Raw genomic sequence first — 24,790 nt, forward strand, 5'->3', positions numbered from 1 at the left:
CTGCCTTGGGGGGTCTGTGGTGGCACGTGGCTGCTGCCTGGAATGATGCAGAAAAACAAAGTGATGGCTAACACATGGAACTTCCCCAAAGCAAGGGAAAGGTTTAACTAGAGGAGGACAAGTATTTTATTGTAAGTGTTGACTGTTTCCCTTGCTGACCCTGTGTGAATGGAGTGTCAATGCCTGTGTTGAAGGTGTTCCTGACAAACTCGGCGAATGTTTTCCTGCTGGAGCCGTGCACTGAGGTCCCGGTGCTGCTGAAGGAGCAAGTGGATGCTTGCAAAGCTGTTCTCGGTATCTTCCGGCGCATGATAATGGAGCTGTCAATGAATAAGAAGACATGGTAAGCTTCATGTGGCACCATTTAAGAGGAAGTTATCAACATCTAAACTTTCAGGGAGGTTTATTGGTAGGGAACAGGTTGGCTTTCTCAGGGGCAGACCTGGCTACCTAAGTTACATTTGAGGCTTGCCTCTGGGTTGATTTGAGAGATGGCAGAACCTGCTGAGCCTGCATCATTGTACTGCTTCACTTCAAGGTTCTGGCTGGTATTTCCATTCCTATCTTCACCTCAAAAATGAGCTTTTTACATCCACAACCAATAGCTAGGGTTATTTTGCAATGATTTGTGAAGTCCAAAGCGTGACTGTATTGTCAATAAATGAGGCTTGCTGGAGAATTAAGGAAAAAGTTCAGTTAGTAGAACATGTGAACAAATGTGCAATTTTGTTTTGGAACCAGGGAACAGATGCTCCAGATACTCCTCAGAATAACAGAAGCTGTGATGCAGAAGCCAAAAGAAAACCAGACAAAGGACACATTTGCCCAGAGCATGGCTGGGTTGCTGTTCCGAGTGAGTGAGTGGGGCTGGTTGGTTTGTGTTTGCTCATCAGGATTGCCCGTGGTTTTAGCTAAGTGCTGCTGCACAGTGCTATGAAACCTGCTGGTATTACTGGGAAGGAGGATTTTTTTCCTGTTTTACAAGTCATTCTTTTGTAGACTGTGTGCTGAGTTCGTTTGTCAGACCTGCCTGAACGGCCACTTGTGTGTTTTCCCTCAGACCCTGATTGTGGCTTGGATCCGAGCGAACCTGAGCGTTTACATCTCTCGGGAGCTGTGGGATGAGCTGCTCAGCGTTCTGTCCTCCCTGACGGACTGGGAGGAGCTCATCAACGAGTGGGCCAACATCATGGACTCGCTGACAGCAGTGCTGGCCAGGACCGTGTACGGCGTGGAAATGACCAACTTGCCCTTGGACAAGCTCAGTGAGCAGAAGGAAAAAAAGCAGAGGGGAAAAGGTCAGCCTGTGTGCTCAGTGCTTTCTGCATCAAACAAGTTAAATATTTCATTTTTAAAATGAATTTAATCTAACATTAAATGCTACCTAATCTAGCGTAAGAACCTGTTTAATCAAATGTGAAGCATTTTGGATTTCTGTATTGTCATTCTTCATTGAGGAGGAGAGGTAGTTGGGGTCAAGAGTAGATAGGGAGCTGTTGAGGTTCGAGTATGTGCTTACAGTCAGTGCTTTCTGTGTAGCAGAAATGAAAGGTGATTTCCTGTGCTATAGAATGTCACAGGCATCTCTGTAAAAATTCCTTTCCCTGTGTTATTAATAAACTTTACTATTTGCATTTTTTTAGCTGCACTTAACGTGCCACCTTGAAATTGAGGCACAGAGTTGAAGTACCAATTGGTTTTTATTAATAGTAAAAACTCATCTGTGTTGTTGAAAGTATTAGTATTTGTCACGTCTGAGTCCATTCATCCCTCAGCAGAAATACATACCAAAGCATCCAGTGCCAGAGAATGTTGTGTTCTTTGTCCTAAGGTGGCATTTTAGAGCCTCAGAAGACAGCAGTGGTGGGAAGATCTTTTTCATTAAGCTGGAAGAGTCATCCTGAAGTTGTGGAGCCGATGAGATTCAGAAGCGCTACAACCTCTGGGGCCCCGGGAGTTGAGAAAGCCCGAAATATTGTTCGTCAGAGAGCGACAGGTTAGACCATAACTGAGTGCTTTTGTACCCCTACACTCAGTAACACAAGTTTTATATCTGCCTTTTGGTGTGGCTGCTGCCAAAAGCAACCTAGTAATTACCTGCCCAAACAGGCGTTGTGTGCCTGCACCTGGATGTCTTGACCGGTGGGAGACATGGAGTCAGAGTACTTTGGGCAATTCTAAATGTGAACTTTTAGCTACAGGACTTTGAATTGCAACTTGGACCTGTGCATGTTAGGGGTTTTTGTGAAGTACATTGCTATTTTTATCCATTCATAAGAAAGCATGTTACCATCAGTTGCATAACAGATCACACATAATAAACCAGCTATTTAATACACAGTTTTATCCTTTCATAGTTGCTTTATTTTCTCTCTTTTTCTTATCATGATGAGGTTTTTCTCTCCTGTTTACTTCTGGAAAGAGGAAAGCAGGAGAAGGGAGACCGGGGTAAGGAATGCTGGGGGAATGTCAGAGACCCCAGCCATGGGCCAGGTGCCTGTTTGTTGGAGTGTTTCAGTAGCCTGAACCGGCCTCTCTTTGTTTCCTGGTAGCATCTTCCTGTGTGCCAGTTCACTGGGCTCTGCCTTTGAGCTGGAGTGTGTGGCGACACAGCTCCCTCCCTGGCTCTGAACTGGCTGTGGTCCTTGCCAGGAGAACTTGAAGGACATTCAGAGTGGTTTGTGGCTGCAGGCTCTGTAACTGAGCCAGAGCCTTCAGCTGGGATCACAGAACTCTTCAGCAATGGAGTCACTTCGTTCTCTGTTTTATTTTCAAACTCAGCGGGTCTCTGTTTGTGCTCCAGGACAGGCTTGTCTGCTGTGCTGCAGCATTTCTCCTGTTAGAGCAGTAGGGAGAACCTGGAAGTGTTGATCCAGGACTTTTCTTAGTTGTGTGTGTTCAAATTAAAGGCACTTCCACACTTGGCTGTGATTCAGAAATCCCTAGTTATTGCCCTTTCAGTGTGAGAGATGCAGTTGCACATTATTAACTTGTATCTTGTGGGAAAAGTTGCTGGGAATTTTCTTATCCCAAAGCATTGTTTGTGTTTGACATTTAGAACCCAAATATTTCTTTCCTTTGTCTGACATAATTATTGCTTTATTTTTCCCTGGAAGCTAAGCGAAGCCAGTCTATCAGCAACTGTGTCCATCTTTATGAGGCTTTGCCAGCTACTAAAAGTGTACCTCTTCTGCTTCACACTGTGAGCTCTCTCTTCCCTGGTATCTCTTACACTTCTTGCTCTCACAGACTGTCAGGTACTGTACTTTAAAGTCATCTTTTATATCAGTGTTCTTTATATTTTTAAACTGCTGTCTGTCTGTTCCCTTTCTGTCCAGTTGATTCTTCTCAGTTTGTAGCGCTGCAAGCAATACATTTTAATATTAAAGATTACCTTCAATTGCAATTAGATTTATATTCCCGAGTAACTAAAGTAAAATTTCCCAAATTTCTCTTCCTGGGAGGACTCCTGAGTCCTACCCAGGGTATTAGCTGCAGTAGCAAGAGAAGAAGAGTTTTATGTGTGCTGCTTTATGGCTCTGTAGGGTTTCCTGCTCTGTGAAATATGTTTGGTGTGTTTTCATCTCAAGTTATCTTCGGGGGAATGCTGGAATTGTTCCAGCCAGTGAATTACATTGATTGCTTTCTTTTATTTGTTTCTGTAAGTAATTTCAAGTCAACAGTGATACTCTAGGGTCAGTAAATACTGGAAGCATTAGCTTTTGTGCATGTGCCTCTGTGAGATAACTTTCTGAAACACCTGCCATGTTTATTAAGTAGTAAAGCAGTAGTTAAACTTGCACACTGCTGGATGGGAACACACTTGATGCGAGTATTACCGGGTTTCTTTTTGGGTTTTGGGGTTTTTTTTCCCCTAATGCCAAGAGAAGTGCGTTTCTAAAAGCACTGTGTTGCTCCCTAATTCCAGGAGTTCCTGTTGCTCCTTCCCCGGCATGTCAAGTTACTTTCTCATTGGAATTTTCATGCCTCTCTCTCTTTTTCTGATTTGCAGTTACATGAGTGGGTTTGTCCTCCCAAACTGCTCCTGAGTCAGTGTGTACACACAGTCATGTGCACCTCAGAGCTTTGCTCACTCTGAGGTGTTGCCTTTTTTCCTTCTCCCCTTCCCCTCCTTCTGAAGGCAAAGTCAGGAGTGCAGCCACCTCCTGCTCAGCATTTACAGAACAAACAGGGGCCAGTTTGGGTCTCCAGCACTGAGAAACCCAGCTTTGCTCATGGCACATCCTCCCTCCCTTCCCCCTGTGAACACCCAAAGTAATTTCTGTCCTTGTGTAGACTTCTTACTTCTCACTCTGCTCGTGCATCTCTCTCTAAACTTTAAAACTTCCCTAAGGATATTTTATAAAGCTTAAATTATAACTTGTAAAACTTAAGAATTTTAAATATTTGCAAAGGTGACTATTTCAGAGAGCTTTCTTACACAGGGAGTTCACACATGTAGACATGTGTATAATCCTGAGCTCCTGCAAATATTTTGTGTTTTAATTAAATCAACAGAAGTTGAAGAATCTCAACAGCTGGAAAATTCAGAAGCAACAGAAGCTGTGGGCCCATTTGCAGACCAGGAGCAGCAGCTGACTCGCAGTAGCAGCACCTCAGATATTGCAGATCAGATTCCATCTGATTTTTTTCAAGGTAATTTTGGTGAAATGCAGCAGTACTGTACTTCTGGAGAGAAAGTGTTGAGACTTATTCAGACTCATAAATGCTGCTCTTATTTATTGTGGTTTCCAGCTCTCCTCTAAAATGGTTTTTATCTTGTTTTCTTAGTAAATATGTAGTTGGTATCTTGTTGAAAGAACCGTTTTTAAGAAGTTCAAGGCCACAGCTGCAGGACATGACCTTTTATAAAGCAAGGAGGCTAAAAATGAAACCTGGAATGTATACATTTTTGTATATAACTCTTCAACGTTTTTTCACCTGACTTGCATTTAAGTTTAGTGTATTCAAGGTGCAAGTCGAGTTCTGTTCCTCTTGTCTAGGTCTGTTATGCTTCTAAAGGATTTCTCAAAACATCTTGTATCCCATGTGAATGTTGTATTGCCTCCCTCAGCATGAGACATGTCAGTGAAATCTTCATGTGACTTGCTATGTACTTTGGTACCACAGATGTCTATAATTCTCGTTTACTTTCCACAATTTCTAGGTAAAAAGGCTGGGAGTTCTCGTAATTCAACTTCAGACTCCAAATCAGTTCAGGAAAATAAGGGACATGCAAAGAAGGAGGATGAAGCTGAGCAAGTAAGGCAAACCAGAAAGTGGTTGTTGTATTTCTAAATCAGATGCCTTTTAGCATTTAGAAACTCTGGGAAGCGAAAGTGTGAAAAATCATTAATCACATTTCTGGTGTGGAGTGTGGAACTGAGCTGTAGCTGCTGATTGTACTGCTTAGTGTGGTCAGTTTGTGTCTCCTGATCTTGTCAGCTGCTTCTGTGCGTTTATGTAGTTCTAGTTTTCTGCAAGACTTTTGTGCTCTTTTAAATTATTAAACATCAACAAGAAGTTCATAACTTTTAAGATATAAATGATTCATGGCTACTATAGAGCTACAGTACACTGGAATAAATGTTTGATGGTTTAAAGTAGTGGGGAGAATGCTTCTCTTCAGCACAGTTTTATCACCAGCCGTGCATGGCAGATGTTTGTGTGAATTGACGTTAGGACAGGCACACTTCATACATTTTTAATGGCAACTCCTGAATGAGCAGTCAAAACAATAAATGACTCAGGCTGCTCGTCTTTAAAATATGAAAGCTGAAAGATCTTTTGATGCTTTATAAAGCTTTGAATTATTTCAGGTGTGTTGAAAAAACACAAGTAAAAGGTCCTGGTTGTTGGTGTGTAAACTGAAGTTAAGAAAGGGAGGATGAAGACTGACACGGAAAGTTTGTTTTCCCAGAGACACTTACAGACACTCGGGTAGTCTGAATGTCCATGAGAATATCTTGGCTGAGTTGTAATTAATTTCTGATAACTCTGTGTGTGTCAGACTTGCTAAAACGTGATGTAGTTCTCAAAGCTGTAAAAAGCCGAGCTGACTCTTTTTCTGTGCAGGTGCTACTGCGAAGGAGCAGCAGTACAGCTGAGTTAGATCTGAAAGCAGACTTTCAACCTTCCCATGGGATTTACAGGGAGAGAGAAAAAAGTGAGTTCCCAGAAACACGGTGCTTTTGTAAAGCACAGCAGTTGAACTCAGCATCGCAGCTGTGGTGGTTGCAGGCAGGAGACACTGTTCTGCTGGTGCCGAGGTGCCCCCTGTGCCCACGCCCGTGTGCTCTGTGCCATGCAGGTGAGAGCGTGAGCAGCGACGCGTCCCTGGGCGGTGCCGACGTGGACATCGCGCTGCTGCCCTGGCAGGTGGCCGAGGATGATCCCGATCCTGGAGCAGCCACAGAGGTGTGTGTGGATCCCACTGCCCCGCGCTGGCTGCAGCTCAGCCCCTCAGAGCCCGCCAACCTCACAGGTACTGCCCCCACAGAGCCTCTGGGCCAGCCTGCCACTGTCTCGAGGGGTTTCTACAGCCCAGTTTTAATATGCTTAGTAAATAACATCTGTTTAGCACTTTAACTTCATAATGCTACAAGGAGGGAAAAAAAATAACAGGGAAAAAAAATCCCCCAGAGTTTGTTTTTTTACATAAATTCAAGCAAACACAAAACCATCTAAAATGGTTTTTGTTTTGCTAACCTTCCTTGGATCCTGGGAGGACATGAGTTATTTCCTGCTGTGTGTGGAGGTTTCCTGCAGCTCCCCTGCAGACGTTGGCTGCTGCAGGTCCACCTGGAGCACAGAGTGCTCCTGCCTGTGACAGGCTGTGCTCGGGCAGGACAGCAGCCAGCAGCTCTTGTACTGAAATGTGCTCTGCACTGTGGGGTAAGGGCTTGCTTTCTTACTGTGTCAGAATATCAATTCCATTATCCTGACACTCTTGTCCAGCCCTGCTCTGTCTCACTGGGCACACTGCAGTCTCAGGAGCTGCTCTCTGAGTGGTGATGCCTGAGCACATTGCTCGTGGCTCCTCATCTGCAAGTTTTTACTCCTTTCTTCAGTTGCATTTCCAGGTCATCCTATACTGTGTGATCTTAAAGAAGGAAGGGCTTTTAGAAATAGAAATAAAAGCCAGTTATTGATTGAATACATCTCTCAGGGCACATGGTTGTTCCATTGAACTGCATTTGCCTCTCTTGAAAATCCCCTGGAATGTGGACAGTCTGATCTGGAACTGCCCTGCTCGGTGGCACTGTGATGTGAAGCCCCTCTGCCTCCATTTTCTGCCTTGTTTTTCTTTGAATCAGGGGCAGCTTGAGCTATGAAAAACAGGTCTGAGGGAGAGAATTGTTTTGAGATGGAAGTTGGTTAGAAGGGCTAAAACTCCTGTTTTATTGACCTGTTTTATTTTATGCTTACACTGCATTTCTAATTCATGGAAATGGAATATTTTACATTTACAGACAGTAGTGAATTCCTTGCTGATGACTGCAGCATAATTGCTGGTGGAAGCCTTATTGGTTGGCATCCTGATTCTGCTGCTGTGTTATGGAGGAGGATCTTGGGAATTCTTGGAGATGTGAACAAGATACAGTCACCTAAAATCCACGCAAAAGTTTTTGGGTACCTTTATGAGCTCTGGTATAAACTTGCAAAGGTATGTGATGCTTACAGGTAATGCCAGTGACTTCTCTTTTGTTGTAAAAACTATTAATAAATATTTTAAATATGATTCAGTGTCAGCATCTGGAGGATTAGCATGGCGTGGGAGGGTTCTGTCATAAAGGAAACTGATCCTGTTTGGCTTCCAGTGTCTATACGTAATAGAGCATGGTCCTGTCCAGTGAGAGGAGAATTGAAATGGCTCACTTAAATGGGCTGAGGGAAGAGTAGCAGAGAACACAGAAATGTAGAACAGAATACCACAGGTGTTGGTGCTTGTGTAAAGGCCTGCAACATTAAACATGTAACATTTCCTTCGGCCGGGGAGCAGCACCATAGAAAAGCTTTCCAGCTTTGGCTGAATAGGAACTTGGTGTAGTGCAGGGCATAGTGCATGAACACATAATAAGTAACAGTATGATAGAGAGAACATTGGAAAAGTAAGCTGTCAGTTTTCTTAACACTCTTCTGTTCAAACCCTCAGATAAGGGACAACCTTGCTATCAGTGTGGACAATCAGTCCACTCCCTCTCCTCCCATCCTGATCCCTCCTCTCAGGATATTTGCATCGTGGCTGTTCAAGGTAAGTTCGTTCCAAAATCCTCACGTTTTCTGGTGTTATTTTTGGTGTTTACAATCACTGCCGGCTAAGTTGACAAACATCCTCCAGAGGCTCTTTGGGCCTGAATGTCTGTTAATAAACACAGGGAGCAGCTTTGCTTTCTGGCAGAGCTGCTGGAGGGGCAGCACTGTGTTAGCTGGCCCCTGCAGGGCAGTGTTGACCCCCGTGTGTGTGTCTGCAGGCAGCCACGCTGCCCAGCGAGTACAAGGAGGGCAAGCTGCAGGCGTTCCGGCTGCTCTGTGCCATGATGACCCGGCGCCAGGACGTGCTGCCCAACTCCGACTTCCTCGTCCACTTCTACTTCGTGATGCGCCTCGGCTTGACAAGTGAGGACCAGGTACGACCTTTGCTTGATGAAAGCTTACGTGTTATCGCTCCCAGCATGCCCTTCTGAACACCCTGGGCCGTTGGCTGCAAGGACATCCTCAGAACAAAAACAGAACTAATGCCGTCCCCTCCAGACTCTCCCTCTTCACAAAGAGTCCTTCGGGCAGTGTTTAGAAGGGTCATCCCAGCTCTCCTGAGCTGGTGCAAGGGAGAACTGAGACAGGGTTATTGTACTGCTATAGCCAAGAGGTGCTCCCAGAACGTTCTACTTGTGTGGGTAAATGTTATTTCAGCCCCCAGGTCCTGGGTTAGCCTGAGGAATAAAGTATTCAGTATGAGGTGAGGAGAGTACTTAATCCCTTGAGCTGTCAGATGATGATTGCCCACAGAAACAGCTCAGTGCTCATAAAAACTATAAGAAACACTCTTTAGATAAACTAGAAAGCATCTACAAACATTTCCATGTTTTTGTAGCTGTAGAAGTGAGACCAAGGGCTGAAGCTGTGCTGGGTGTGGCAGCAGAGGGCACTGGGACCCCTTGGGATACCCTGGGAATTATTACTGGTGCCTTTAGGAAACCGGACGTGTTTGGTTATTTCTGAGATGGAAAACAAAAGGAGTGAATTGTTACCAGACTCTTGCCCCTCATTTGCCCTCCTGAAATGTTAGAGTGTTTGGAAAATCTTCCTTTTAGGTAGATAAGAATAGAAAGGAAAGGTTTTTCTTCTGGAAAATCCCAGGAGTCCCAGCTGCTGCTTCAACTTAATAAAAAAAACACGAGTATCTGCCATTTCTAAAGCACAAACAGGGAAAAATGGAAATGTATTGGGAACTCCCCTTTTTGTCACTCTGTGTGTCACCTGAGAGGAACCAAGAGCTCATTCCACTTCCCTCTCACTCTGGTCTGATCCAGCAGAGTCCCCTCTGTCCCTACAAGAGACTGGGAGCACCCGCTGGGGTCAGAGCCCTGAGCTGACCCCCCCAGCAATAAACCCTCTCACACTGGTCAGAGGAACAACCCAGCAGCCAGAGAAGGGGAGCAGTGGAGGCAGCCTCGACTCTGCACAGCGCTGCGGGGTTTCCTGGATATTGTGCTGCTGCTCTTTGTTCTCCCTGCTGGCTGGGGTTTGCTGTGCTGCCTCTTGGTGGCACACTTGACCACAGGTTTGCTCGCGTGTGACTGTCCTTCCCGTTTTGTTTTCCTTAGCTGTGGAGCTGGGTGAGGAGTTCACTCACATCACAGCCTTGGAGCAACCTGCTCCTCACACCTGCTCCTGCATTTCCAGGGTGATTGGCACCAGAGTGCTTGCTGGGTGCTGAGACTAGTGGGACCCTGTTTTAACAGAGGGCACAGGATCGCTGGAATGTGGATCCCAGCGTGGTTTCCAGGATTCCAGTTAGTGCAAACCGAAATAAACTTGGGTGCGGATTTTTTTAGCACAGATTGCTTTTGTTTGCTAAGCACAGACAGAAATTTCTCACTTTTAAGGAATATGCACAGAAGGAAGGGGGGGAGGCATCTCAGGGAGGAATTTCCTTTCTGTATGGATCACTGGTGCAACTTTTAGCATTAATGGGGAAACCACTGCTTCGGAACAGCTTCTTAGGTGGCTACAGAATTAAAAATATTGCAGTCAGAAACCTCTTTACCTGAATATGATTTTCAGTATTTTGTTTTGCATCAGAAACGGCTTTTTAAATATATTTCTCTTTTCACTCCTCCCTTAAAGACATAAGCATAGGAGATTTCTGCTGTATTGTGTAGCTTTTGGTGTTGATAGAAAAACAAAACAATGCGGTTTTGAGTACATTATAAATGAATGCAAGTGCAGCCTAACTTTGCAGCCTGGTCTCGTGGGGTGCAGAAAAGAGCAGTGTGAGGGTGTATTTTAGAGGAGGCTCCCGTGGCACGCCGAGATCAGGACGTGGCAATTAGCTGAGCGGAGGAGACAGTGGGGTAATGAGCTGCAGCTAATTTGTCCGTGTGGCAGCGTCTAACAACAAACACCTCTGGAGAAATGAACGATTCTCTGCAAGAATTGCATCACCTTTCCAGGTGGGAGAAGCCATTGCATCATTCGGAGCCCCAGTCTGGAGCTGGGATTGCCTCCAGCCAGGGAGGGGCCCGAGGTCAGGGGGCAAGGGACCATCTGCGGGTGGTGCTTCCCTTCCTCCTGCCCCGCTCCACACAGTGGCATGGCTCTGCTGCTGGAGAGAGCCAGGGGGTTTTCCTGGGTTATAAGGAATGAAGCTCACTGAGGATCACTGCAACTATCTGTGTCTTTTGATTCGGACAATAAGTACAGCTTTTTAAATTAACCCAGAATTTAACATTGCAATGCACAAATTTCACAAATACCTGAACTGGAAAAGGAAATGTATTTTATTACTGCCATTTTATTATTGCTACTGGCTGCTTGCTGTAGCAGTAGTTTTTGCTTCATTCACCTGAAAAAGTCCCTAAGCATCTCCTTGCTCCATAGACTTCCTCCTTTTTGCTGAAGAGCAAAAGTACCAAAACACAATCCCAGAAAGCTACAAACACTACTCAGGCCCCTTCTCAGAAAAGTGGCCATTGAGGTAATTGTGATTCCTCAGGTCAGGTCCTTCTGGCACTGAAATCATCCTGGGAGATTGCTGGGGGGCTTCTCCTGGGAGAGTTTCTGCCTAAGTTTCCACTGTCAGTCTGAGAGCAGAGTGCAGTGCAGGGGAGTTCTCACCTCTGCAAAAGAGGTGGCAGGTTTTCAGTACCATTTCAGCTTTCAAACCCTCAGCTGTTCAGTGTCATTTCTTTAGTGCCACCCTCCTGTCAGTTCAGGGGGAGCGTCAGTTCCTGTGCCCGGAGTCCCCTGCCACCGGCACCAGGGGGTCACCCAGCACTCAGGGGTGACCTGCAAAGTGACTCAATGGGTCAGTTGTCACCCTGACTTGGGAAGTGAGTTTTAACAAACGACTTTAATAAATGTGCAATCACACTTACTTACCAGGGTATCTTTGGAATGGGATGCTTACGTGTTAGGAACATAATAAAATGTAGAGACTTCAGGGATTCTCTGTGGAGAGGACAACAAACAGTCAGGGAGGGGGACACTGCAGTCTCTTTCAGTTCAGTGATGTGAAGGGCACAACAAACTTTAAATATGGAAGCAGAGAAACCCAGCCCAAATCCAACAGAGCTGGCAGATGTCCTGGGTGATTAAATGTCAGCACATGCAGCAGGCCTGCTCACAGAGCCCAGTCTGGCTGCAGCCAGCACACTTAACAGCTTTGTTTGTAGCTCCATTCCCTTTAGTAGTGAAAGGATGAGGAGGATGAAATGCTCTGTCAATGGAGGTGGTGATGTGCTAGTGGACGTTAGTGTCTATAAGCCTCTATTTGTTTAAAATGCACTGTTGCTAATTATGGAAAGGAAGCTGCAGCAGCTCTGTGTAAGCTTGTGTAGAAACACTGGCTGGAGCTCTTGGTGTGGGAAATGGCTAATTTATAATACAGTGGAGCTGCTACTGGAGAAGCCACATTAATTATTGTTTGTGTTAACATTGGTCTGACTTTTAATAAAGAAGTATTTGTGAGCTTTTCTATCTTCCTGTACAGTTGTTCCTCAGCAGTGAGGAGCAGTGTACAGCCTGTAGGCTGTCACTGGGACCTGTAATAGCCTTCTAAAGGTACAATAAATGAGTACCTTTGCTTTTGTCCCCCACAAATGGGTACTTCTTGCCCGGATTTCTGCCTTATGGTGTTGCACACAAGGACCCTTAGTTGTACAGAAACCATAAAGCTGTTTAGGTTCTTTCCCAAGCTGCCATTTAAAAGGAAATCATCTTAATATAGTCTATTAAGGCTTAGATTCCCCTATTTTAGCTTCTTGAGACTTCTTTCCAATGGCTACCGTGATTTTCTCCCTCTTTTAATCCCCCCTTATCTCATTTTCTGTAGAAAATTTGCCAGTGTGCCCCCATTATGTGCTTTGAGTGCTTTGAAAAAGTGTTAACAGACAGCATGTTTCCAGTAGGGACAAACAAAAGTCCAAATGCCAGGGTCTCACAGGAACTCTCACATCCCTCTGCTCACCCAGAGCAGGGGAAGTGGGAAGTGCTGGAGAAAATAGCTGGAAGATTGACTGAAAGCGAGGGGGAGCCAGGTCACACCAGCTGTAGGAGCTGCACGTTCCAGAATGATTTTGGTGGTTTGGTTCTCTTCTGTTGATTTTACTTTAACACATTTGCCCTTTCTGAATTGCTTCCATCCCACCCCAATTCCTGGTGTGTAGTGGGTGGGCTGTCTGGGGACAGTTTGGAGCAGTCCCTGCCGCAGGCACTGGGGAGAGATCCGTGTGGGGCACAAAGTCACATCCACTGCAGGCAGTGCCATGGCCCCGGCACCCACCCCTGTGTGCCCGTGTCCAGAGAGTGCTCACCTGCTCTCCTGGTGTGCATGAGCCAGAAGAACTGCTCTCAGTCCTGAATTCCAGCGGCTGCCTCAGCTGGAGCAAATGGAGCTCGTTTGGAGCTCAGCTGTTAACTGGCACCTTGGAACGGAGCTTTCTCGGGAGCTCGTCGTCAGTTTCCTGAGGCTGTCAAATGTACTTTGTACATTTTTATTTACTAATTTTTAATTTTTGACACATTAACTCTTGATTAAAATGTAATGGTAGGTAGGAAAACTTGGAGTAAGTAAAGGGAAGCATTTGTTCCTTTAAAGTAAGAAAGGAAAAGGGAGGATTTACCACTTAAGTCTTGTGTAAATTAATAATCTTTCCCGTGCTGTAAATCTCAGCCACTAATGAGGTGTCTCTCAGTGAGGAACAGGGTGAACTTTCAGTGAAAAATCCATGTTGTTCCTGTTGAGAGACAATTGGAAACGTGAGGAAGGCAGCTGGCAGGCTATTTGGTTACACCTGTAATCTGCAAAAGCTTGAACAAAAATTAGGTGAAGAATATTTCTGCAATTGACCTTTCAGTGAACTTGCATAAATTTATTTCACTTACTCAGTGGATGTTTATGACCTTATAATTTGGATTACTAGATTAACCTGTACTGAAATATGATGCCATTTATAGGGTTAATGCATTTGAGAAGGACATGCATGTGATTGCCCCTTCCTCTCCCCCTCTCCCCAGCTTTAACACTACAGAGCATCATTTTGAATTGAAATAGTCCATAATGGTCCTTTTTTCACTTTTCTTTAACAACATGAACACTAAATTATAGCTGTGCAATTATGTAAACAATGGAAATGCTTCCAGAATGAATACTTCCTTTTAAATTTTCATTTTGTGTAATTGCTGAAAGGTTTGGAGCCATAATAAACCAAAATGATTTTACACATTTATCGTTCTAAAGGTCAATTATGAAAGAAGTAAAGAAACAACACTGTGCAGAATGAGTAAACCAATTTCCACGGCCATCACCATATGTTTTTCTTATGGCTTGTGTTTTCCAGTTGCTGTGTACATAGCATTCAATTAAAGTGATTCATTGACTAGGCTGGAGCTGCTGCCCAGAGTTTACATTTCCAGAGCGCGCTCGGGAGGGAAGGAAGTGCCCGGGCTCTGTTTGAATTACCTGATTTTGCAGTATCACTGATAGCACAGATGTTCTCGCTCCCTCGCCTTCTCACAAGCCTCACTCTGCTGATAAGGTCCCAAAGCTACCGAATTACTGCCTGAAATCCTGTTTTATTGCGAGCTGGCTCGTGCAGGGAAATGTGCCCACTGGGAAAGGGGGGAAAGCCTGGCGGGATCACCTGTGAGCTGCTGTGGCGTGGCTCTGCCCATTTGCTGTGCAGGCACATCCAGCAGAAGGACAGTTCCATAGCCAGGATATATTCTGCCTTGTCTTAGTTGAAGTGAAGTCACTCAGACCATCCCAGGTGCCCACTGGGATGCCCAAGATGAACCCCAGCAGTGGGAACAGCCTGGCAGAGTGGCTGGGTCCAGGCCCTGTGTGCGTGTCACAGCGTGCAGCCCGTGCAGGGAATTCTCAAAGTAAATTTTTCAAAGGTTTCTTACTATGGAAAATGAATTTTTTTTTTTCCCCTGGTAGTAGTATATCTCATAAGCAGCGAGTAGGTCCCTGCAGCCCCGTTCCTCCAGCATTTTGGAATGTGTGTGTAGTGTCAGCATTCCTGTATTGAGGTGACAGTTGTGTGATCCATCTTTCTCCTGGTTCTGGCAGTGCTGTGTGCAGGGGCTGTGACCGTTGCTCTGGGTGTGACAGATGGGAGCGATGGGGTGAGGACAGGAGTTAATGCAGCGCTGGGGAGCAGTCCCGGTGCTTCCACGGCCAGGTTATCCCGGGCTCCTTTATCGGGGCACGTGTCAACAGACGTGTGCTCCCATCTGCTGCCCGAGATTAGGACCAGCCTGGGCCGTACCTGGCCCTGCTGTGCAGGTGTGGCTGTGCCGAGCAGCCCCCTGTGCTAATCAGGCCCTTAATTATAAAAAGGTGGGTCCTTTGTTCTGCTCCGACGGTGAGTTTACCACCCGCTTTATGAGCTGCTGCATCCATCTGCTCCGCATTCTGTGTTTGCATTGACCCATATTGACTTAAAAGGTATCAAAGGAAGTGATTAAAACTAGTTTAAACATTAACTCGAGTGGCATTTTAGCTTATTCAGGAAAGTGAAAGCATTATCTGCTACTATGTTTAAAACTAATACTATTTATTTAAAATATATAGCGGTTATTTCATCAGATGTTGGTGTTGAAAACAGTGGAACACTAAATAGGGGATGTGCAGGTGTTTAGCAGGGCTGATAAAACAGCGGTGATCTTAAAGCATCTCTTCATATAGAGAAAATTGGGTTTGTCAGCTTTAGCTTCTGCTGTAGAAATTGAGCACGTGGTCACGTTCTGGGACTCCTGAGTTCAGACCTTCCTTAACACATGCTAAAACTATAAGGGTGGACATGGAAAAGTCTTTTGTAACCTTTCTTCGAAATTTTAGGGAGTGAAAAGTAATTTTCTACTCAGTGTAGAAATAGCCTGATCTAACTCTTCAGCAAATACAGTGTTGCAGGTAAGAATTATGTAGATTTTATGGCTAATTGTAAACCTGCTGAAAGCTTGTGGGAAGAAGATCTTAACTCAAATCCAGGAACTTTGCCCTGGATTTGATTGGGAGAGACTGTGAAGACTTGAAATGTGTAAGGACTGAGGATGAAATGCTTGTGTCAACCATGCTCTGTGTCACAGGGTGATGATGAGCAGAGCTGGGGGTGCTGGTCTATTCCTTCGGGGCACAGGGAGCAGGTGTTGGGGTCAGCTTGTGTTCTTGTGGCACAGAGTTTTGAGTGAAGCAATTTAGGAACTCACTCCTTTAAAGTGCTGCAGTGCCTCATCTGAAATCCATTAAAGGTTTGGATGTTTTGAGTCCAAAGTCTTACTTAACAGAATGGTTGTGCTTAGGCACAGAGAGAGATGTGGCTGTGGGTTTGGGTTTTTAACAGGAATTCAAGAGTAGAAATCTTAACCAAAACACCCAGTGCACTTCTGCTGCTCCATGCATCTGGTGCTGATTACATTTTGCACACACAGCCCGTGGACTCTGTGAATTTGCACCTTAATTAGTGTGGGGTGGTGAACCTCCAAGTTAAATCTTCTCAAACTCTCCCTTTCACTTTTGGGCTCTTTCTGTGGGTTATTTTTGTTTTGGCTCATTTCTTCTCACACGGGTAACTTCTCTTGCAGGATATCCTGAACACTGTCATAAAGCACTGCCCACCCTGGTTTTTCTTCCTGGGCTTGCCTGGGTTCACGATGCTGATCGGGGACTTTGTGGGGGCAGCAGCGAGGGTGCTGCGTGCGGACACGCTGGAGGTGAGCGCGGCTACCGAGCTGTTAGTGCCACGCAGGGAGGCTCTGGGGCCAGTGCCATGGCAGCTGCTGTGGGAAATCGTGGGACAGGGTGCCACCCTGGCATTGCAAAGGGGTTTCATCGAAAGGCCAAGGCGTGAGGAACCCTCTCCTGGCTGCTGTCGCAGCAATGCTTTTTTCCATCGGCCCTCCAAGAGTCTGGTCAGCCTGATCATTGATCCAAAGCCTGAAGTGCTAATAAGAAATGAATACGCAATTTTCCGTGGCAGGAAACAAACCAAAACACCTTCCATTTCTCCTACAAGCATAAAACTGGGTGTTTCTTGTATTTTCAACATTACATGATAATTAATGTGTTTCTAGCTATGCCATGGTGCTTTTGATGGTTTCACTGAGTATGGCTCTCTCTGCACGTTGGTATCATCTGTGCAGTCAGTATGAGTGCACTGTGCACTTTCTGTGTCACAGGATCATGTAATAGCAGTGCTGGATTAGTGCTTCAGCCTCTCACTCAGCTTCTCTTCAGGTGGTTCTGTACTTCCAGCTGATACCAGAGTGTTGTATTGGGTAATGCCAGAGGAGGTATTAAAGATGTAGAATGTGCTCAGGAGCCAGGCCAGGTGCCTGCTGGAGGAGCAGCTCAGCCTCACAAAGAGAGCAGAGCAGCACAGCAGCAAAAAGCACGGGCAGGAAGGTGTGTGTTGGTCACTGCCTTCATACAGCTGTTGCTGGAGCTGTAAAAGAAAAGGAAAAGGTCCTGGGACACTTCAGTGCTGCCTTGTGAATCCGGCACACTGACTATGGCAGTGCATCCTGACCTCAGAGCTGATGGCATCCTCATGGATGATGGCTTCTCTAATTAATATTTCTGCTTGCTTACCCCTCATTAGGCTCCCCGTTCTGAAGCTCACACCATCCTTGGTGCTCTCGTGTGCTTTCCCAATACCTACCGGGAAATCCCACGCTTGGGGCCCATTTCAGAAGCCAGTGAGATCAGCACAGGAACTGCAGATGTGAAGGTAAAGCCCCATTTCATTGTAAATCCTTAGGTAACCTATCCTATTTTTATTATTCAGTTACTTCATTCTTACTGTCAGTTTTTGGTTAAAAAGGAACCTGTCCTTCTCCTCAAACCTGCAGCTGCACATGTTACATGTGCTTTGCTTGGCATGTGCCATACTGTTAACAAAGCTTAGATTCTGCAAATTCCAGTTGGATTTTCAAGGAGAGCGAGCTGGCTGTGATCAGATGCCGTGTTTTTCCAGCCAGCTGCCTGTCAGGCCAATTCATTAAATGGTGTAGGTGGTATTTAACGTGTCCATTGGTTGGACCTGTGTCCATTAGCTCATCCTGTAGGAGATGTGTGGGGTGTGTACGGGTATTGCTATTTGGGTAACCAGAGGAATCCAGGAACCCCATGGCACGCTGGGCTCCCAGTCTTGCCTTGCTTTCTTCAGCAGGCCTTGGACAGTGTCTTTTCTGTACTTAAAACCTAAACACTACAGTTTGTGTGAAGTGACCTCCACTCATCGTTTGTAAACACCCTTCCACTCTGAAAATTAATTGATTTCTATCTTGCTGCCTGCACCTCAGTTCATGAGTTGTAGGTCGATTCAATTTGTCCACAAGGGCCTGTGTACTTGAGTTGTGATCAGTATTTCTCCCTTGACAAAATACAGCTGGCATGAGGTAAAGATGCTTTAAGAACAGGCTGAGGATTAAAGTGACTTCACTTGTAACTATGTAAAAATTAACTTTAAAATAGATGCATGACAAACATGCTTATTCTGATTTATTTTGTCATTTTAGTATTGCCTCATAAATATTTTATTGAAGAATGCTACAGAGGAGCCAAGTGAAGCTGCAAGGTAAATTACTGAGTAAAAGAAGTGGGAAAATCATGGAATTGTTTGGGTTGGAAAAGATCTTTAAGATTATCCAGTCCTTGAGTTGGAAAACCTTTCTTGCTACTTGTTTTTGGTGCTTGTCCAGCTGAGGTGTTTCCACTGCCTTGTGGTTTGGTCCTGTGAAACTGAGCCCCGCTCTGCACCATAAAGGTGCAGGCCTGTGACATGAGAGGGAAAAAAAAGATCTTTGTGCATTTTTTTCTTTTTATCCTTTTTTTTCCCCCTAAATATTCTTCTAAAACTTGTGACAAAGCCACTCTTCCTTTTGCCAAAGGTGCATAGCCATCTGTGGCCTGGGAGTCTGGATATGTGAGGAGCTCACGCAGTGCACGAACCATCCCCACGTGAAGAAGGCCATCAATGTCATAGGTGTGACACTGAAGGTATTGCTCTGGCCAGCCCTAATCAATAAGCACTGTGTAAAAACTGCATTTTCACTTTTTAAAGAGCTGCTGATGATCTGGAGCACAGTCTGCAGGTGTGGTGTCCCATACAAACCTGCCGAGTATTTGCAAAAATGGTGCGTGCTTCTGTACCTAGAGACCCTTTCCCCAGCAAACTGAGTTAAGATCACAGACGATATCAAACCTGCTGGTTCCTGATGCTGACAAGGTGGTTTTGCAGCATTAATATTTTTTATTGTTTGTATAGATGCAAAATAATTTAAAATGTAGAAAAACTGAATGCGTTGTATTGTATGTAGATATTTTATTTGGCTCTTAATCACCTTTTCTCTTCCAGTTTTCCAATAAGCCAGTTGCTCAGGTAGCCTGTGATGTTCTTCAGCTGCTGGTGTCTTACTGGCAAAAGCTTCAAGAGTACGAATCCTCCCTGTGCCGGAAAATCACTGAGGTACGTCAGACTCTAAAATGTTTGTAGGGAAATCATGTGCAAAGTTGTTTTAATTCCTTCCTTGAGCTGCTGTGATTTGTTAACTCCCTTCTTCTGCAGGCATGGTTAGGGATGTAAATGCTGCAGTGCCAGGAGCAGTGTGTCCCCCGTGTTTGCAGGGACTTGTTTTCAAAACGCTCAGTAAATCTCTGTTTCCCTTGGACATTGATTGACACGGGCACTTGGATGCTCCTGAGGGAATTGAACCTTTTCCATCCCTTTGCACATGAAGCCCAACTCTGTCTTTACAGTGAGGGAAGTTAAATGCCTTTCTGACATCTGTGTGTTTGGATGTAGATCCTCGTGGCCACCATTGCGTTCCTGTTGCCGAGTGCCGAGTACTCCTCCGTGGAAGCGGATAAGAAGGTGCGTCACTGATGAGAGCTGCCTCCATCCCTCCTTTGTGCTCTTAGAGGTGCTTTTGAAATGAAGTCACTTTGAACCAGAGCTGTACTTTGCAACCCCTGCCTCAAAGTTTGGGTGAATTCCACAGAATGTACCTAAACACCGTGTTCCACGTTCTTGTTCAGTTCATAGTTTCGCTGCTGCTCTGCCTGCTGGACTGGTGCATGGCACTGCCCATGAAAATGCTGCTGGAGCCCGCGTCTGCTGGGGCCGTGGAAGATCAGCATGCATCCAGAGCCCCCTTACTGGACTACATTTACAGAGTGAGTATGGGAAGGAAAGGGATTTACTGTGTCTGGATGTTCAGAGATGCCTTTTACACACCCTGGTAGGCACGGAAGCACTTTTGGCAAGCTCTAGAAAATCATGAGTTCTTGCAGTGTGGGCAGAAGTCGTACAGGTGAGAAGTACAAATGCAAAACGTTAAGAAGATAAGATTAGAGATGTAGAACAGACAGGGGGTGGTGAAGAGAACGATAAAATGATTAAAACAACAAGCCAGGGAAGATAATCTTTGCAGAAATATTTGAAGTGGGTTGTTGAAATACGAAACAAGTCCTTAAGTGAGCTGTTAGAGTATAGAATCAGTGCAGGTGGTGAGTGTTAATTTGAAAATGCTGTACTTGGCCAGAGGTGGTTTTTGTAGCATGTCCTGGTTTTCACAAAGTCAGAATGAGGAAGGGGCACTGCTGCCAGGTGTGTGGGGGACTGTCCTGTGGGGTTTATTTCTGCTGCAGTGTCCCGCTGTCCCCTGGCAGGTCCTGCACTGCTGTGTGAACGGCTCCAGCACGTACACGCAGCAAAGCCACTACGTGCTGAGCCTGGCCGACCTCTCCTCCTGTGACTACGACCCGTTTCTGCCACTGGGCAACGTCAGGAGCTCGGAGCCAGCCCAGTGCCAGTCCTCCACGGATTTGGGCAACCTGCTCACCGTTGCTGAGGGTAAGAGAGCTCACAGAGCGTGGACCGGCTGGGGGGTTGTGGTAAATAAAATAAAACTATGGGACAGGTAGAATTCCTTGGAAAGCCCTTGTAAATAGTTCCTTGAACCGGAAGGATCGGGAAGACAACTAAGGCAAGCAGCTGCAAAGGGACAGAAATCCACAGTTGCTCTTTCTGAATTACCTCTTGCTGCTCTTACTGATCCGTTATCTTTTCATTGATGGTTTTAGAGAAAAGGAGGAGGAATTTAGAATTGATACCTCTGACAGCGCGGATGGTGATGACTCACCTGGTGAATCACCTGAGCCACTACCCGCTCAGTGGAGGCCCTGCCATTCTGCACAGCCTCCTCAGCGAGAACCACGACAACTCCTACGTGGAGTCCTCTGAGCTGTCCTCGGAAGTCTTCCGGAGTCCCAACCTGCAGCTCTTTGTGTTCAATGACAGCACTCTCATATCTTACCTCCAAATCCCTGCAGAGAAAAGGGCGGGTGCTGAGCCGGCAGCAGCCCCCTCGGACGTCAGGGTGATCGTCAGGGATATCTCAGGGAAGTACTCTTGGGACGGCCGGATACTGTACGGCCCTTTGGAGGGCTGCCTTCCACAGCAGAGCGCCACCAACACCTTCGTCATCTCCAGCAACCCCGAGCACCTCTTCGCTTCCCAGAACGACCTTTCCCAGGCGGAGGAAGGAGAGGACGCTCTGGACCAGTTGCTGGAGAAGATTGGTGCCACCAGCCCCGAGTGCCTTCTGCACCCCCAGCGCAGGCTGAACGAGCCGGCACCGCCGCCCTGCGGGATGAGCTGCGAGCAGGAGCGGGCCATCATGGAGGCCCTGATGAGGCAGAGCGCCCAGGAAAGGGAGTTCATCCTGAAATGCAGCTCAGACTGCAGCATGAAAGTGGCCCGCCAGGAACCACCACGTCCTGCTGAGCCTCAAGCCTCCTTTTATTTCTGTCGACTGTTGCTGAACGACTTGGGAATGAACTCCTGGGACAGAAGGTAGGGAGAGGGGATTCAGAGCATGTTTACAGTACTCTTACTCTTCTCACTTCTTACCCCCAAACGTGTACACACTTAAGAAAACAAGATTTTTAAAAATCATGTCATGTTCATTGAATTCACTTCACTTAGGTATTTGCATGACAAAATACTGTGTGTGTGTAAGGTGTTGCATTTGCCTTCAAACCTTTTATTTTATTTTTTTTTTTATTTTTTATTTTTTAGAAAAAGCTTTCACTTGCTTAAGAAAAATTCAAAATTGCTGCGAGAACTGAAAAATCTGGATTCCCGCCAATGGTAGGTGATGTGTTCTGGACACACCATTGATAAGGTTTATGTTTCCCAGGGAAGAGTGAGTGAGTCACCAAAACGAAAGCTTCCCTGCCATTGCCTGTGCCAGCAATACAAATATTAGTATGTGAAATGGATTGTTTGTTCTCCAGAGTTCTACAGCCCAAATGGAGGAGCTGTCTGCACTGGCTCTGTGAATTACAGCGAATTCCAAATCAGTAGCAAATAATAAGACAGAGCAACGAATTTCCAGGTTGCTTAGCTGAGAGGGGAGGGAAGAAGTTCCTAAATTGTTTGTGACCTTGGTTCAGCTGACACGAAGGACCATTCCTCTCAGGATGATCCACATCAGGAGCAGTACTTTAAGGGGTGATATCCCCAGAACTGCTCCCTAGCCAGGGAGTGGCAGAGCGGAGTTCTGAGCGTTATGTTGTATTTCTCATGACTGGACATAGAGCTCTTTGAAAAGCCTCTGCAGCATTGCATCCCAGCAGTTTCCATATCAAATCCACTTTGCTTGTTTTCAGAGAAGCCAACTGTCTCTGTCAGCCTTGTAAAACTGAGCCCAGGATCTAAGAGTCAATAATGTTTCTTCCTTCTTGTATGTCATCAGCCTGTAATTAAAATTCTGTAGGTCAGATTATGCTCCCGTTAACACCTGTGCCACCTCGCTGTCTGTGGCAAAGCTGCACAGCTCTGAGTCATTAACCCTGTAATTGGAACTTGCTCACCAGTGCTGTGGCTGATGCACAGAAGGACCAGCCTGGGCTGCTCTCTCAGACCTGGGGTGTCTGCAGCGGGAGGAGAAAAAATGGGCAGAAATCTATTTCTGCAGCTGAGAGTGAGCAATGCGCTTGTGTGCAAAAGAGAAAGGGATGCATGGAGTTAAATGTGGGCACCTGCTCATAGCTTCGGAGTTTTTGAGCTCAAACTCCTTTAACTGTGCCTTCTTTTTGTCACTTTGCAGCCGGGAAACTCACAAGATCGCCGTGTTCTACATCGCCGAGGGACAGGAGGACAAGTGCTCCATCCTGGCCAACGCCAGGGGAAGCCAGGCATATGAGGATTTTGTAGCAGGACTGGGCTGGGAGGTAATAGCCATAACTGTGGGCAAACTAACATGTCACTAATGTCACTGCATAGTTTTTAATTCTCATTAAAAAAAGATAAATTTCACTACACACTGATATGTAGCTGCTTTTAGCTCTTGATGCGGTCAGAGCACACACTCACCACAGGAGCTTCTTCATGAAGCTTTTGGGTATTATTTGCATTGTTAGAATGGTGTGTCACAGTCTAAGTGCCATGAAAATGTATGGGTTTGGGAAATACAGAGTAGCTGCATGTGAAGGATTGAAGTTTCACAAGGCTCACAGGGAGAGGCATCGTCCTCAGGCTGGTGCCACTGGGGAAAAAACCAATCCTTTGGACTCAAGCTGGACTTCAGAGAGGCATTTCTTCTGAATAAGCTTCTGGAATAATTTTTTCCTAAGGCTTTTCTTTCTGTACAAATCTTTAGTTTCTTCTTCAGTTTCTCGGGTTCTTTCTATTCTCTCTACTCTTTGGGAGGCTCCTGTCACTGGGAGGTCTGAGCCCTTGGAGGAGCAGCATGTGTTGCTTCCTTGCTGCTGTTTGCTGTAGGAAGGCAGAATCACCAGATAGATACTGGCTCAGGACCTGGTTATGAGACATTTGCTTTTAGTGAGTGTGCGATACAGGAATGGGAAAGGCACATCTAACAGAAGGGTCACAGTGTAGAAATAAATACTGATAATTCATCAGTCTGGTGGGATTTCCTCTAATCCTGACTTTCAATCTCCCAGGTGGATCTTTCCACGCACGGGGGTTTTATGGGCGGTCTGCAGCGCAACGGCAGCACAGGACAGACCGCTCCCTACTACGCTACCTCCACCGTGGAGATCATTTTCCACGTGTCCACCAGGATGCCGTCAGATTCGGACGATTCACTGACCAAAAAGGTAAAGAATTTGTGGTGCATTTCACCAAGTGCTTCAATGAAAGTCTGAGCTGAAAGCAGCTCGTGCTAATTAATGGGCCCTGGCATCCCATCTTTGCTGTGCCACATGGTGCTCTGCAGCTGGATTATCTGAATTAAATGGCATCTAAATTCTGGGTTCTGAAACACAGTTAACATTTCCATGGTAGCCTCAAATACCACCATGAGTAATAATATTAGCAATAATTTCATTTGTATGTTGTCTGCCTGCCAAAGCTGTTGCAGGTTGGTAGAGCAAAACAACCAAATGCAACATAATAAAACCTTCCAGAGCAATCATCCTGCAGGGAACAGCACAGCAAAAGGGAGGTGACAAGCTCTGGACCCAAGGCAGCCACAGCTGATAGCTAAAGCCAGTAGCCACTGAAGTGCAATACTGACAAGCAGCCTCTGCTTCAAAGACAGCCAGAACCCAGCCCAAAACTTTGTTGGTATTGGTACCTAATCTTTGTCTTTCCTAACAAGGAATGATTTGAGATTATAGTGCTTGCCAGCTGCTTCTTAGAGTCAAAGAAGATTTTAGTGGCGTACCAAATCTCTGCCTTTTTAATTAGGATTGGCAGCTTGTCCTGCAGAGGTTGTTAATGTGCATCAGTAATGCTGCTGAGGCTGTCCAGCCCACCAAGGGGTTCTGCTGTGCTCTGAACAGTCTGCAAATGTCGCTGAGTGACTCTCTTCACTGTCCAGTTGCTTTCAGAATCACATGTGCCTTTCCTTTAAATGTAAAGGTGGAATTTCTGCTTACTGGTCCTGAAAAAATTGTCCAGCATTTCATAGTAAAGCCAGATCCTTTCTTTTTTACTGGGATATCTGTCATTTAAAAAAAGTCAGTAAAATGCCATGTTTCTCTTTCTGTATGCAACTCATTATCTTTGTGTCAGTGGATTTACGTGGCTAT

The 24,790-nt window shown here is 45.7% G+C and overlaps 1 protein-coding gene across 5 annotated transcripts in view; it reads left to right on the forward strand.

Annotated features, from left to right (window-relative positions):
- Positions 1-24,790, forward strand: part of RALGAPA2 (Ral GTPase activating protein catalytic alpha subunit 2) — a 95,553-nt gene that overhangs the window by 23,959 nt on the left and 46,804 nt on the right. For 4 of the 5 annotated variants that reach the window (XM_027896843.1, XM_027896841.1, XM_027896844.1 and 1 more), the window contains exons 13-36: positions 195-343; positions 742-853; positions 1,061-1,298; positions 1,832-1,996; positions 3,117-3,257; positions 4,519-4,656; positions 5,168-5,262; positions 6,076-6,166; positions 6,311-6,484; positions 7,473-7,666; positions 8,156-8,254; positions 8,475-8,630; positions 16,312-16,440; positions 17,328-17,456; positions 18,247-18,305; positions 18,619-18,727; positions 19,086-19,196; positions 19,533-19,601; positions 19,766-19,903; positions 20,399-20,582; positions 20,813-21,584; positions 21,810-21,881; positions 22,843-22,966; positions 23,699-23,854. In XM_027896843.1, coding sequence (XP_027752644.1) covers positions 195-343; positions 742-853; positions 1,061-1,298; positions 1,832-1,996; positions 3,117-3,257; positions 4,519-4,656; positions 5,168-5,262; positions 6,076-6,166; positions 6,311-6,484; positions 7,473-7,666; positions 8,156-8,254; positions 8,475-8,630; positions 16,312-16,440; positions 17,328-17,456; positions 18,247-18,305; positions 18,619-18,727; positions 19,086-19,196; positions 19,533-19,601; positions 19,766-19,903; positions 20,399-20,582; positions 20,813-21,584; positions 21,810-21,881; positions 22,843-22,966; positions 23,699-23,854 — 3,804 coding nt within the window. The remainder of the gene's footprint in view (positions 1-194; positions 344-741; positions 854-1,060; positions 1,299-1,831; positions 1,997-3,116; positions 3,258-4,518; positions 4,657-5,167; positions 5,263-6,075; positions 6,167-6,310; positions 6,485-7,472; positions 7,667-8,155; positions 8,255-8,474; positions 8,631-16,311; positions 16,441-17,327; positions 17,457-18,246; positions 18,306-18,618; positions 18,728-19,085; positions 19,197-19,532; positions 19,602-19,765; positions 19,904-20,398; positions 20,583-20,812; positions 21,585-21,809; positions 21,882-22,842; positions 22,967-23,698; positions 23,855-24,790) is intronic. The other variant, XM_027896842.1, reaches the window with a different exon arrangement.

This window comes from Empidonax traillii, unplaced genomic scaffold, assembly GCF_003031625.1.
Source record: "Empidonax traillii isolate 1590-97213 ecotype Southwest subspecies unplaced genomic scaffold, ASM303162v1 scaffold517:size446157, whole genome shotgun sequence".
Lineage (NCBI taxonomy): Eukaryota > Metazoa > Chordata > Aves > Passeriformes > Tyrannidae > Empidonax > Empidonax traillii.